At 48.8% G+C, this 12,056-nt stretch overlaps 2 protein-coding genes across 2 annotated transcripts in view; one reads left to right on the top strand and one right to left on the bottom strand.

Moving 5' to 3' along the window:
- CSUI_003960 (amine-terminal region of a tm vesicle-mediated sorter) overlaps positions 1–4,484 on the top strand; it is a 52,756-nt gene extending 48,272 nt beyond the window's left edge. The window contains exons 22-23 of the mRNA XM_068064155.1: positions 205–1,487; positions 2,235–4,484. Coding sequence (XP_067923871.1) covers positions 205–1,487; positions 2,235–3,024 — 2,073 coding nt within the window. The 3' untranslated portion in view covers positions 3,025–4,484. The remainder of the gene's footprint in view (positions 1–204; positions 1,488–2,234) is intronic.
- A 1,347-nt stretch (positions 4,485–5,831) lies between these two features.
- CSUI_003959 (peptidase family t4 protein) overlaps positions 5,832–12,056 on the bottom strand; it is an 8,475-nt gene continuing 2,250 nt past the window's right edge. Inside the window, exons 2-8 of the mRNA XM_068064154.1 lie at positions 11,829–11,892; positions 10,765–10,817; positions 8,985–9,623; positions 8,427–8,496; positions 7,538–7,679; positions 6,912–6,956; positions 5,832–6,032 (exon numbers count right to left, since the gene is read on the bottom strand). Coding sequence (XP_067923870.1) covers positions 5,976–6,032; positions 6,912–6,956; positions 7,538–7,679; positions 8,427–8,496; positions 8,985–9,623; positions 10,765–10,817; positions 11,829–11,892 — 1,070 coding nt within the window. The 3' untranslated portion in view covers positions 5,832–5,975. The remainder of the gene's footprint in view (positions 6,033–6,911; positions 6,957–7,537; positions 7,680–8,426; positions 8,497–8,984; positions 9,624–10,764; positions 10,818–11,828; positions 11,893–12,056) is intronic.

Genomic DNA, 12,056 nt, shown 5'->3' with positions numbered 1-12,056 from the left:
TGTTGCTTTCTGGTCTGCCTGTATCTTTTTATCTCTTTCATGTAGTCTGTCTATCTATCGGTACTCTATCTCTTTTTATCTCTCTGTCGATCTGTCTTTGCCTTTTTGACGTATCTTTCTTTTCTTCTTTCTGTTGCCTTCTGTCTCTTCATAGGTTTNNTCCTCCTCTATTCCCTACTGCTGTTCCTCTTCTTCTTGTCGTAGAGTTGTGAGTCTGCTTTGAAGTGTCGAGAGGCCATTGACGCTGTGTTTTACTTGAATCAACTCGAGAATCAGTGGAGTCAGCAGCCTATGCTTCCCGCTCTTCAGCCAGGCCAAAGAGCTCAAGGACTAGGCATGGCAGTTGTCCCCTCGACTCATCAGTATACTTTACATCATCCAGGCGGGTCAACAACCGTTACAGGTGCCCCCCCTGTACCTCCGGCTATAGGATCTGCGATTCCTCCAAGTCCATTGTTAGGATCGGCTACTCCTAGGCCTTCTTCACATCCCGGGGCGGCGGGCACAACTGGGACTCCTGGCATCGTGACTAGCCAAAGTCAGCCACCACCAGCAGCCACAGGAAGTCTACTTCCTCCTGGAGATCAAGGAATGTCTAGTGTTGTTGTGCCGTCTTCTCAAAGTGCTAGCCATATCGTAGGAAGTTCAACGGGTGGAGGGACAGCCGGGCGTGCTACAGGGAGTAGTAGTGGGGCAGTCGTGGGTAGTAGTGGCAATACAGCAGGGGTAGGTGGCCAACAGCAACAGACACCACAACAGCCGGAATCTTTAGAGCAGGTGATTCGTCAGTTACCTTTAGAGATTCAATACTATCGACAGCCTCGTGTATTAGTCTCTACCAAAGACTCTCATGTCTTCGTGTATCCTAACCCACGATGGGTGGAGCTGCAAGATGCCTCACCTATCTATCTGAAGAATCTACGCATAGGCCCGATGGCGCTAACTGTCTCGATACGTACAAGTGAGCATCGTATATCACGTCAAGTTCTCCATATCGTTGATGCTTTGCCTCTCGATACACCTTATATGAGTATTCAGATAGCCAGCGAGAAACGGCGTTTTATCGTTTGTTCCTGGGATGAACTCTTCAACTCCTTGCGGAATAGCTACATGCGCCAATTCATCAGACAATCTCTCCCGTCGGCATGGATGTCGAATCCTTTTGCTTTTGCTATGGGATTCATACGTGGGTGTGGGGCTCTTGTTAATCAAACCGTTAAAGGGGCTCGTAGCGGGGGAAATGTCTTTGAAGGATTCGTTACTGGATTCAGATTGGGTTTCATCCTCTTCGTTATCTATACCATGGGGGGGTTCATGCAGTCTCTAAGTCATATCTTGAACATTCTTCATAAGCTTCTTGGTGGAAGTAGACCTAGGCCGTATGGAGTTCTCGATGCTTTCTGGAAAGGCTTCAATGGATTCCTTCTTGATACCTTCTGGAGACCTTGGGTTGCTATTGCAACAGATCCTATTGCAAGCGTCAATAGGTAAGTCACCCTTCTCTCTCTCTCTTCTTCCTTCTCTCTGGGATGTTCCTCACAGATAGATAGATAGATAGACTCCTTTGAACTGGTGATTGGTCTCTGAGTCTCTTGAAGAATCAGTCAGAAAGTAGAATAAGATAGATAGATCTAGAAGAACAGTTTCACTAGACGAAAAAGAGGAAATCAGTCTCTTCTGGTGTCTCTTGTGTCTTTCGACTTCTTAGTGTATAGACAGAAGAGAGATTACTATATCGTCCACGCTACTCGCCTTCCCGAGTAGGGGAAAGACTAGCTTGGAGTAAGATAGAACCAACGGTTTTGCCTTTCATGGAGATACGCTTGTTTTTCTGTATTTGTCTGTTAGTTCGTTACGGAGATATGAATGATTGCATGCGGCCATTGTTAAGTCTAAACATGCATGCTTGCATGCATACTCATCGTGTCCTCATGGCCTGACGGTACTCTACGAGAGAGACTCTGTGGATGTCTTGGGTTTCTTCCTTTCTCTGCTAATCCTTTTCTCTTACTTCACAACTGTGAGGTGAAAAGAGAAGCCTAACTTCATGCTGTATACCGTAGACAGACAGGCGGATAGATGGAGTAGATCCCCCATGAGGACCTCACGTTACCGCGTGACTCGCCCAAGTCTTCTTCTGTCATTTAGAGAGATGGACTTCCCGCTAAACTGTAAGATAGATAAATGATGACGTGTCTACTCTTTTTGATGTGTTATGTGTTTTTCTTCTTCAGGGGAGACAGCTGTCCTAAGACGACGGCCTTACTCTTCGTGTGTCTTTTGAGATGTATTTTTTCCCCTTTATTTGGTCTCTTGAACTTCCTGACTTCGGTAACCGAAGGTTTCTCGAATACTCTGATCGGCGATTTCGAGCAGTTCACTCGTGTCCAAGAACGTGCTGATCTAGATAAGAAACACAAACAAGGTGCACGTCGACCAGGGGGGAACCCCAACTACTCATCCACGGCTGTAAGAGGAGACGGCGGAGGAGGAGGAGGTGCAGCTGGAAGTCCTGGGGGTGCCGCTGCGACTTCTTCTCCTGGTCTAGGTCCTTCTGTGACTTCGGGCAATGGGTTTGCGAATCAAGGGACCCACAGTAGAGCAGGGGGAACAGGTGGTTTCATGGGTCTATCGACACCTTTCTTTGGAGGAGGAGGTGGCCATGAAAGAGGTGGCGGTGACGGGACCGGCTATGAGGCTGGCAGTTCACCGGGCTGGAATCGGGGGGGAATAGGAACAGGCCATAGCGGTACGGCAGGCGGAATCTCAGGAGGTGACGGGGGTGGTAGAGGCTATGAAAGTAGTAGTCTAGGTCCACATAGAAGAGGCCGACGCGAGGGTGTGCTAGCTATTGGGACGGATGCGACTTCGTCAGCAAGGCGTCGTAGTATGGAAGATGCTCGAGAAAATGGCTCGAATACAGCATGGAGAAGGGATAGGATAGTCAAGGATAGCTTCGGAAATAAACTAGCGACGGCTTTTAGGAAGATGTCCTCTACGAAACAAGTGACCTTTGCTGTCTAGAGGCAAAATCACCAAAGTGGAGAAAAGGTGACTAGAAGAAGAAAGAAGAGAAAAATTCATTCTTTTCACGCGACGGAATGACTTGCTGATTCGAATGAATCACCACTGTTATCGTAGGGGAGTTTTAGGGCAGGTAACATCGCCAGTAAGAGGAAGTGAAGTTTGTATTGACGAAGTCGTTGGAACGGGCAGGCGAAGACTCATACATGAGGACTCCGACAGGCATCCAGCCCGATACCGGCCTGTTGTAGAAAGATGGAGAGGTCGGGATCGGAATATCTCGTGTGGGGTTGTTCGTATGTGTGTGAAGATATGCGTATATATGCATGTAGGAATCTATGGTGGATCTATTTTGGGAGATGTATGAAAGGATGACTGGCTATGTGTATGAGTGTATATATTAGCATGGGAGTTTGTTGGTGCACTGTTCAACCGTATATTCCAGCATGGTGACTGGTGTACAGACAGCCCTCATGATTCCCCCCCTTGCTTCTTGACGGTAGTACCCCACTCCGGGACTGTAAAGACAGGTTTTCTTCAAGCATATGAGGCCTCCATCCATTGTTGTTGTTTATTCTACGCAGCCGACCCTACCCATGCCTACCAGCATGGAGGGCCGGGCAGGCGGGCATGCATGCCAAACTCCTCGACTTTCCAGCTTCGATGAAAACTTTGCTGGAACCTGGCATTTCTCAGATCTCTCGGTATTCGTTGATATTCGCAGGTAGCCGTTTTGTCTCTGTCTCTCTCTCTTTCATTCTCTCCATATTCGCTCTTGCCCACGTAATGCTTTTCAACTTTTGATCAGCAGCTATCATGGAAAGGATGATTGCCGAATGATTGAAGGTTTTCTCTTCATTCACTTCTTCCTAAGATGTTTGTCGTTGTTTGCTTTCCGCCGTATCATAGCTTACTGGAATCGTCTCTCCCTCTGACACACATGCATATATGTTAGATAGATATGGGAAGAGATGGCGTGCCGCCAGAAGGGAGGGAGAGAGGGACCTCGTTATATTTGAATTCTCTCCTCGATAAAAGAGCCGTCTCCGTTTCATGTCTAGCCGAACATGTGACGGATCGTTCATGCCTTATGGCGATTGTTTTTGTAGAAAGTTAGCTGTGCCAGTCCACCTGAAGGCTAGGCAGCATAGAGAGGGATGGGCGCCGTTATGGGTATGAAAGGAAGGAAGCAAGAAATTCATTGTCATGGTTACACCCGAGTCTCCGAGGTCTTGTGCTGTAGTAGTAGTAGTGGTAGTAGGTACATTGAGGCGTGCTGCGGGGGTTTCACAGTGAACTTACCAATTTCAGTACGATGAACGGAAGTCTTTACAACGAGACTGAGAAGGGTGATCGCGGCGTTCTAGCATGGTTATAGACTCGGGTATGCACAGAAGACACATGTGAAGTAGCAATGAATTATCTTGTAGAGAGGAAAGGGTTCACCGATCTGAAGAGGTTCTTTGGAATCTTGTGTCGGCTACTTCTGTACCACTGCAACCTGTTCTTGTACACAAACAAGATGATAGTGGAGATGGATATAAGCAACTCAGGGACTTGTACTGAGAGAGAGGGATACACGGCTAGCCGCTGCAAAGCTTGATGTTGTGAAGGGAAAGCCTACACAACTCTCACCCGTCACGCACATCCCTCGTCTTGATAAACAGCTATAACAACAGACGTTTCGCCAGCCAACAGGTCAGCTAGTGGGTAGGGCGCGTATTAGTGTGTAACCTCATAGTTGGCTCGCCGCCTTTTGTTAGTCGGCTGATAGCGTCGTGTCTATGGTAAGTAAGTCCTGAGATACGCGTCTCTTGTGTTCTCACCACCAGTGTTCTAGAGACGAAGAACCTCATCATGACAGTGCTACTCGAAAAAACGGGTACGAACTTCGCAGGGGGTGGAAGTGCCCATAGATGAAAGCTCTCACTTGACACGCTGAAGCATGTCGCTGCCGCTATCGAAGTGGAAAACCGACCCGTAGTCAAGAGCTGAATGGTGAGCTTGCTTTACGAGTAACCGAGATGCGGGTAGTGTAGTGTCAGTATGGGGGAGGGGGAGGAAGGAGGGGGACCGTGTATATAGCTGCAGTGGTCGGTGGGAGAGCTCCGCCTCACTGACTCGTCACTAGCATCTGTTATCATCAGTTTTCCTACGTGACTCATATGCACACACCCTGAACACAGCGGGCAATGAGGAGTACTGCAGAGCCGAGAAGGTGACAACGTGCTAGAGTTCCTTTTCTTATGTGAGCAACCACCAGCCTAGCGCCTTGACAATATTGTATCTCGTGCGCATCATGCAATCCTCCCAAGCTGACAATACAGTCGGGGTAGCAACGTTGTCCCTGCTGTTTGTCTAGGCTTGTCTGTATGCTTTCACTGATCAGATGCTTGTAGTGCTGGGGATATGCTGTGATCACACTCAATAAGAAGAAGAAGACGCGCCGGCGGCGACTTACTCCAAGCGACTCGCATGAAACGTTACCGCGATTTCGAAAGGCTACAAACGGATTGTATCTGTTGACGGAATGACTGAACAGTCAACTAAAGCATATTCAGGCCTGTCTTTCCTGAGCGAACTTCGCCTCTCGGAGCATGCAAATAAACATCTTCGAAAAGTCAGGCAAGCCGCATCTTAATGAGCCGATAAACATGCTGAAATATGAAAGTTAAGTTAGCCCGGACACGTCTTGAGAACACGGTAGACTGATGACCACCAGCGGCGTGCCTCAAGCTCTTGTCGTCGTCCGACGTCAGTGTGGACGACCTGGGACGTCTGGCCGGGGGGTATCTGTCACCGAGTCTAGGGAGTACGTCAGTCGGTCAGTTACCGGTTGTTGTGATAGATTCATCCATCAATCAATCCCACTACTACTGCTCCTGAAGGCGCCTAGCGGTAGGAGTAGAAAGAACTACTCTATCCGACGAAAGAAAGAAACTGCTAGCCGGTCAGGCTGCCCGGGGTCGGGCATTGCTAGCGGCGACTGCATTTTGAATGGCTTTCTCCTAACAAGAACAGGAGAAGACACACCATCTCCAAAAAGACGAGAGCACGAGAGCTTGTTAGTCCAGAAAAGAGAAAGGTGGTCGAGACGACGCCAGTAACGCAGACATCAGGATCCAGTGTCCCCGTTGTACAGCTTGCAGACTTAAGGGAAGCAATACTCGAGGAGCAGAGGTGTCCTTACATCAGGTCGACATCGCCAGAAAGGATGGGAGGTACTAGTGGCAACTCGCATCACGTCAGCTTCTTCTCTTCAACCAACTAGCCCCCGGCACACCCATACTTGTCAAGAGACAACAGCCCCACACGACAAAAAACGTAAGTGATAGCTAATTTCCTCCTTTGCCTGCCATTCCGACCTTGCTCGGAAGGCAGAGTGCCCCTACTCTCTAGAATTGTTCAGGGTCTCTGAAACACGTTGTCAAAGATGCCTTTCAATTTCAGAAGAAAGATTCCTTTCCCGCTTTTTCTATGATCTCGCGTTCTCCTCCACCACTGCTCATCACGAGGTGGAACAGAGAGACTAACAATACAGCCATCAATAGGGTGATAGATATCCATCCTACCTGGAGTGTAGTCTACATGAAGGTGACAATAGAGGTGGTCAACAAGAAACATGAGCCTTTTCCCGCTTCTTCTCGATATAGGAAGGTAGGTGATCCGTTCGTTGGAAAGGGCTAAAAAAAAGGAGCTAGCTAGCTAGCTAGGTAGCTACGATCAACATGACCACCGCCACTGCCAGAGCACGCAACCCTGATGGGACAGACAATTTCAGTGCATGCATACTAAGGCACGGCCCAAGTAGAAACAAACATCCGAGTATAGCTCCTCGCATAAGACGGAGGGTACAACGGCTCATCCTCAAATCGTTATCTTCTCACCGCGCATTCCGCTGCCATCGAGCCAACAATAATCTCGGCGATTAGCTGCAGTTCAAAAGACACGCATGCATCAAACCAGCTCTACCAATATCAATAGTGTCGAAGGAATGCACTGACTAGGTCGTAGAAGGTTTTGCTGTCCCATATATAAGTAGTAAGTTCTACCATTCTCATCGAAAAGGGGGGGATCACGCTGTAATCATTTGCTTACTGGGTGGGAGTGAAACTGCGCGAGTGCAAGACTTGATTGATCGACAATGAGGATGTGAAGGATCGATGAATATCTTTCAGAAAGCTCGAAAGCTGTTCAGAGATGGAGGAATTGGGGTCTCAGAACTTGAAAGCAGCATGTATACAAGTGCATGCACATGAGGAGGAAGGGAATTCGGAGGTCATGAGATAGATAGATAGATAGATAATCGTCACGTTTCTTCCGAAGACAGCAAGCAAATCAGCGGGGGCATACTTCCAAACGCTCGTTCCTTTGTACGTACAGTGTATCACATTTCATCGCTGTCGCACAGTTGTGTTCCACGAGTTCATTCAAGTTGTCTAGGAATACAAGTCGCTAGAGTTCATTAGAAAAAGAACTCGTGACTGATGTTTGTCTGTAGTGTATCACCTACCTTTTTGCCATGCGTTTGAAGCTCACCAGTAGAAAGAGCAACAACGAGGTCTCCATCAACTGGCGTAAAGGCAGGCCGAATAGCCCGAGCTATGCCGGTAGCCGTCATGGTGCATATACGATGTAGAGCCACCTTGTCTAAGCTGCAGTAAAGAGAAATTCTCTACACATACAGAGAGAGTTCATTTTTTCCGTACATCGCTGGTATGGTTGAATGATTGTCCGCAGACACTAGGAATCTTGCCGAAGATACCCAAGCTATCATACCTAGACCTCACAGGGAACGTACTACATCTCCAGAGTAGTGCACATGTATGCTAGATGACTGAACTGAATAAATACCACGCGTGATCTTGATTCGTATTCTTATACGAAACAAGTACCACGCGTGATCTTAATTCGTATTCTTATACGAAACAAGCCGCTGTCTGTGAAGTGGAAATGTACGCACGGAAAGAGAAGAGAGTAGAATGTGGGGAGTGGTGTAGAAACTCCCCGACGCGCGTTCACTTTAGGAAGAGACAGCGACGTGAACAACGTCATAACATCACAAGTAGAATCCGAACCACTCTACACCGCATCTACCTACTCGCTTACTGGGCGGAAGTGCTAGTAGCTGGCGATGAGAAGGGCCTTCCCTATCACCAAACCAGTTGCCATGTTTTCGATCGTCTTTTCGTGTCAACCTCGCATGTATCTCATCAGTCTTCTATTCCTCTATCCTCGGTCTCATCCTCACTCCCGCACGTGGTTCAACTAAGCAACGACAGTGGGAAATACCTATAGAGAGATACTCGATAATCGTAGAGTTATGTATCTCTGACAACCGGAAGCTCATCGCCAGAGGTCTCAAAGGGGTGGAATCCCCCTATGACAAGAAAGAAACTTACACCGCATTTGTGAAGACTGCCACAAGCGTCGTGTTTTCCGGGGTGATACGTGCCATCAGCTCATCAGGGTCTAATACAAACAGCATGGACAGAAAGGAGTAACGACAGCGCCGAAGTAACTCAATCCCATAGATAACCCCTGGCAATTGATAAAGAGAAAGCAGGCTCCTCCGGTGCGGCTCGTAGCTTCTGCCAGGGGGTCTGAACAGCAACAAAGCGTCTCTCTCTATTTCAATACAGACGTCGCTTGATATAGAGATATCCTCTTTAGGCTCTCCTTTCTGTGAAGGTTGTATTATAGAGAAGCCCCGCGAAGAGTCTGCCTATTATCACTAACGCAGCTTAGAGCTCCTGCCAGTCTTTGTTGTTGAGGGTAGTCAGCTAGTCAGTCGTGTAACTATGCCTACCGCTAGACAAGGGACAGCACCGTCTTACGTCGCCTATGTGATCTAGATCTCTGAGGCCACCTCCACAGAAAAGGTGTGCGAATCTCCCTACCGTAGCCCTCTTGAGTAAAGCCCTACCATGCAGTCTAGTCTTGAAGAGACTCAAGCCTACCGGATTCACGTAAGAGTCTGGCAGTCGAGTGGGTTAACTCCGTCTCCTTGAAACTAGCTTGATGCTCTCCTCCTCTGACGTTTGGAATGACATCGCCAAAGCAATTGACCACTGCGTAGACCTCAACCAGTAATGTGGCCTGGCTTTCTTCATGACCTGGCCATGTGCGCTGTTGACGCGCCTCACCCCACCCTCCCTGCGGGTCTTGAAAACATCCTGGTCTACGAAGCCCACCGCACCTCGCTCGAACTCCAGCACCTATACTTCCCAGCCAGCTAGATGGTGGGACAGGCAAGAAAGAGGAAGAAGCCTGTGACGTAGAACAACCAGCTGAAAGGCTTCGACGTTTTTGGTTTGGCTCTGTCCCTCTGTTATCTTCACATTCGCACTGCTGGATTTCAACAGCCTCATTGTCCTCTCCAAGGACACAACGCAGACGAATCGGTCGGGACTGAGTGTCGGACGAACTGCCGAGTGTCTCTTTGGTACCGTTGAGACGTTGAGCTTCCAAACAAGCTCGGCGGATGTCCTGTGGACTTAGAACCGGAAAGTCATCCGGGGGGGGGACCTCTGGGCTTGTCTCTTTGCTCGCCAGGTCGAAGATACATGCGGCAGGGCAGACGGGGATGGCCCCTGCTTCTGTTCAAGGAAAATCGTTCGATGATGAACACAAGGAACCACACACGCATACATGCAACATACACTGAAAGCTGTGAGATTGTTTTCTCTTGGTTGACCCATGGTGACCACATAGCCTATGTCTGTCTCCATGGCTTCCTTGTTGGATGGATGTGCAAAGAAAGAGCTCGGGAAGTCATAGGTCAAGCAGCACACGGGCTATAGACCCGACGAGCACCCAGAGCGCTTTCGCAGAGTGAATAGGTGTGGGGCGGAAGTACAAAACGACATATAGAGGGACGTTCTGGTAGCGTGTGGTAACACGTATTCGTTCATTCATGTACACACCACATGAAACAACGGGTTGGAAGAGGACCTAAAGGACGTCGGAAGGCGAGCCTACACACAGGATGATGTGCCTGTAGGTAAGCGAGTCCCCCATCCGCCAATGAAGGGGCAGTAGGAAAACATCCATGCCCTGTTCACCTTCACAAAGCTCACACAAGTGCTGTCTGGCACGGGGGCTAATATCTTCACAGGCTTAAGATAAAGACACGTACTTCATGGGTAGGCACCTTCATTTTGCTTTCAGGCAGCCCGGCGCAACACACAGGAGATATCTTGCTCGCAAGGCGGCACACCAGGCAGAGCTAGATTCTACGTAGCACGACAACTGTACGAAGTAAGGAAGGAGCTCAAGAGAAGAGAAAGTATTGAGAGGGCGCGTGGGTCTAAGTCCTGGTTTCATCTTATCTTAGGAAGCCAGCCAAGACGCGTCATACCTGCTTCATTCTCTCAGCAGGAAGATACTATTGTGGAACATCACAACATGTCTTCATATGAACTGCCGCCAGTCGGACTCATGTGAAATCTTGTGCAACATTGTCAAAACGCCCTAAAGACACCCCGGGAGACAAGAGACACGGCTTCCGAGCCATTTTCTTTATCGAAGGCTCCTTCATCGATACCACATAGAACAAACTCACACGCCTCGTGGATCCACTAGACAGCGTAGACGCCTGTACTACTCCAGACCAGGTCGTGAACACACGGCCCCATCCACCTTCAGTTCATTTCGGCTTCCACACCACTAGGCCATGCGCGCCTCACGAACAAAAACGAAGGAGTGAGGCCAGGCAAGATTAATCTCTCAATGGCTTACCCGTGGAAACTCCAATGCCCCGCTCCCTCTGAAAGGCCAAGAGGCCACCTACCCTGAGAAGGATAAAGGAATGTACAAGTCACAGCCATTCCCTCGTCTACCCTTTCAGATACTTGTTAGTACCATCACCCGACACCGCAGTCGCCGGGGGTCGCCATGGCAAACGGCCAGACAGACCATCCCCCCACACCGATCGATCTGCATATACACGTATCACCGGGGCATTCCCCCCTCTCTCCTATCGTACGTGAAGACAGAATTCATATTCTAACTCGACTTCGCGCAGATACACTCCACTGCGGCTTTCTCGGCCTTTTCTAGAGCTAGGGGCCTAAGTACAACAATGCTGTCTGACACTGCATGCGCGAGCACACTTAGAACGGTGGAAAATGAGCCACTTTCCTTCGGATCGACCTAAGTCCAGTGCTGCCATGCCCTCTGTACACGAAAGAATTAGCCCAATCAGGAAACTAGTGAAGGGTATATCTACTCCGCATCTAAGACATACAAAAACCTCTCGACCTTAGGTGAGGGAAAAACCCGTAGACAGGCAAGCTTCCTAGCAGTAAACCAAGCGAATGCCTTTGAGAGTAGCAGATGTACTCTATCCCATTCATATCCTCGCATCGAAGGGGGCATACTAGTCCCGGGTCCTCGCGACGACAGGAGCACTCGAGGAACATGTCCACTCCCCTGTATCTACCACGTCACAGCTCACTACATTCTCGAGATAGTCCTCACACGTTGTTTCTTCTTCAGACTGTTGCGGCGACTACTCTCTAAGGTATGTTACAAAGAACTAAGCGCCCTCGAGTGTCTTCTGGATTACACAGCTAGCCAACCAGTCTGTTCCTTTCCACTGAGACGGCTCTATCCAGCAAAGACAGCATGGACCCCTCGATACATAATATATCAGGTAAACACTCGGACAGGATTCTCCGATCGCTAACTATGTGCTGCTTTGGTCTCGACCTCGCAAGATTCTCTCTTCGCAGCGAAGGAAAAAGGAGAGCTACAAACCCCCCCCCTTGCCCTTAAGCCAAGCACTGCACCCCATCTCCTACGCGTCAAGGCCGAAGACACTTCTGCCGCCGAAGAAAAGACCATGAATAGATTCCACCGTATTTCCTGGAGAGGAAGCAAGCAAGCAGGCATCCAAGAAAGACAACCCGCTCACACATCTCACTCAACTAGATTTATGTTAGTCATGGCTCCCTGCTCAGACATACACATATATACGTAATATTACATATCCGTATGTATATGATAGATGCAGATATATATATATATAT

Source organism: Cystoisospora suis, assembly GCF_002600585.1.
Source record: "Cystoisospora suis strain Wien I chromosome Unknown contig_1785, whole genome shotgun sequence".
In the NCBI taxonomy this organism is placed as follows: Eukaryota; Apicomplexa; class Conoidasida; order Eucoccidiorida; family Sarcocystidae; genus Cystoisospora; species Cystoisospora suis.
The sequence above is the reverse complement of the archived record's forward strand: the minus strand, read 5'-3'. Positions and strand labels throughout refer to the sequence as shown.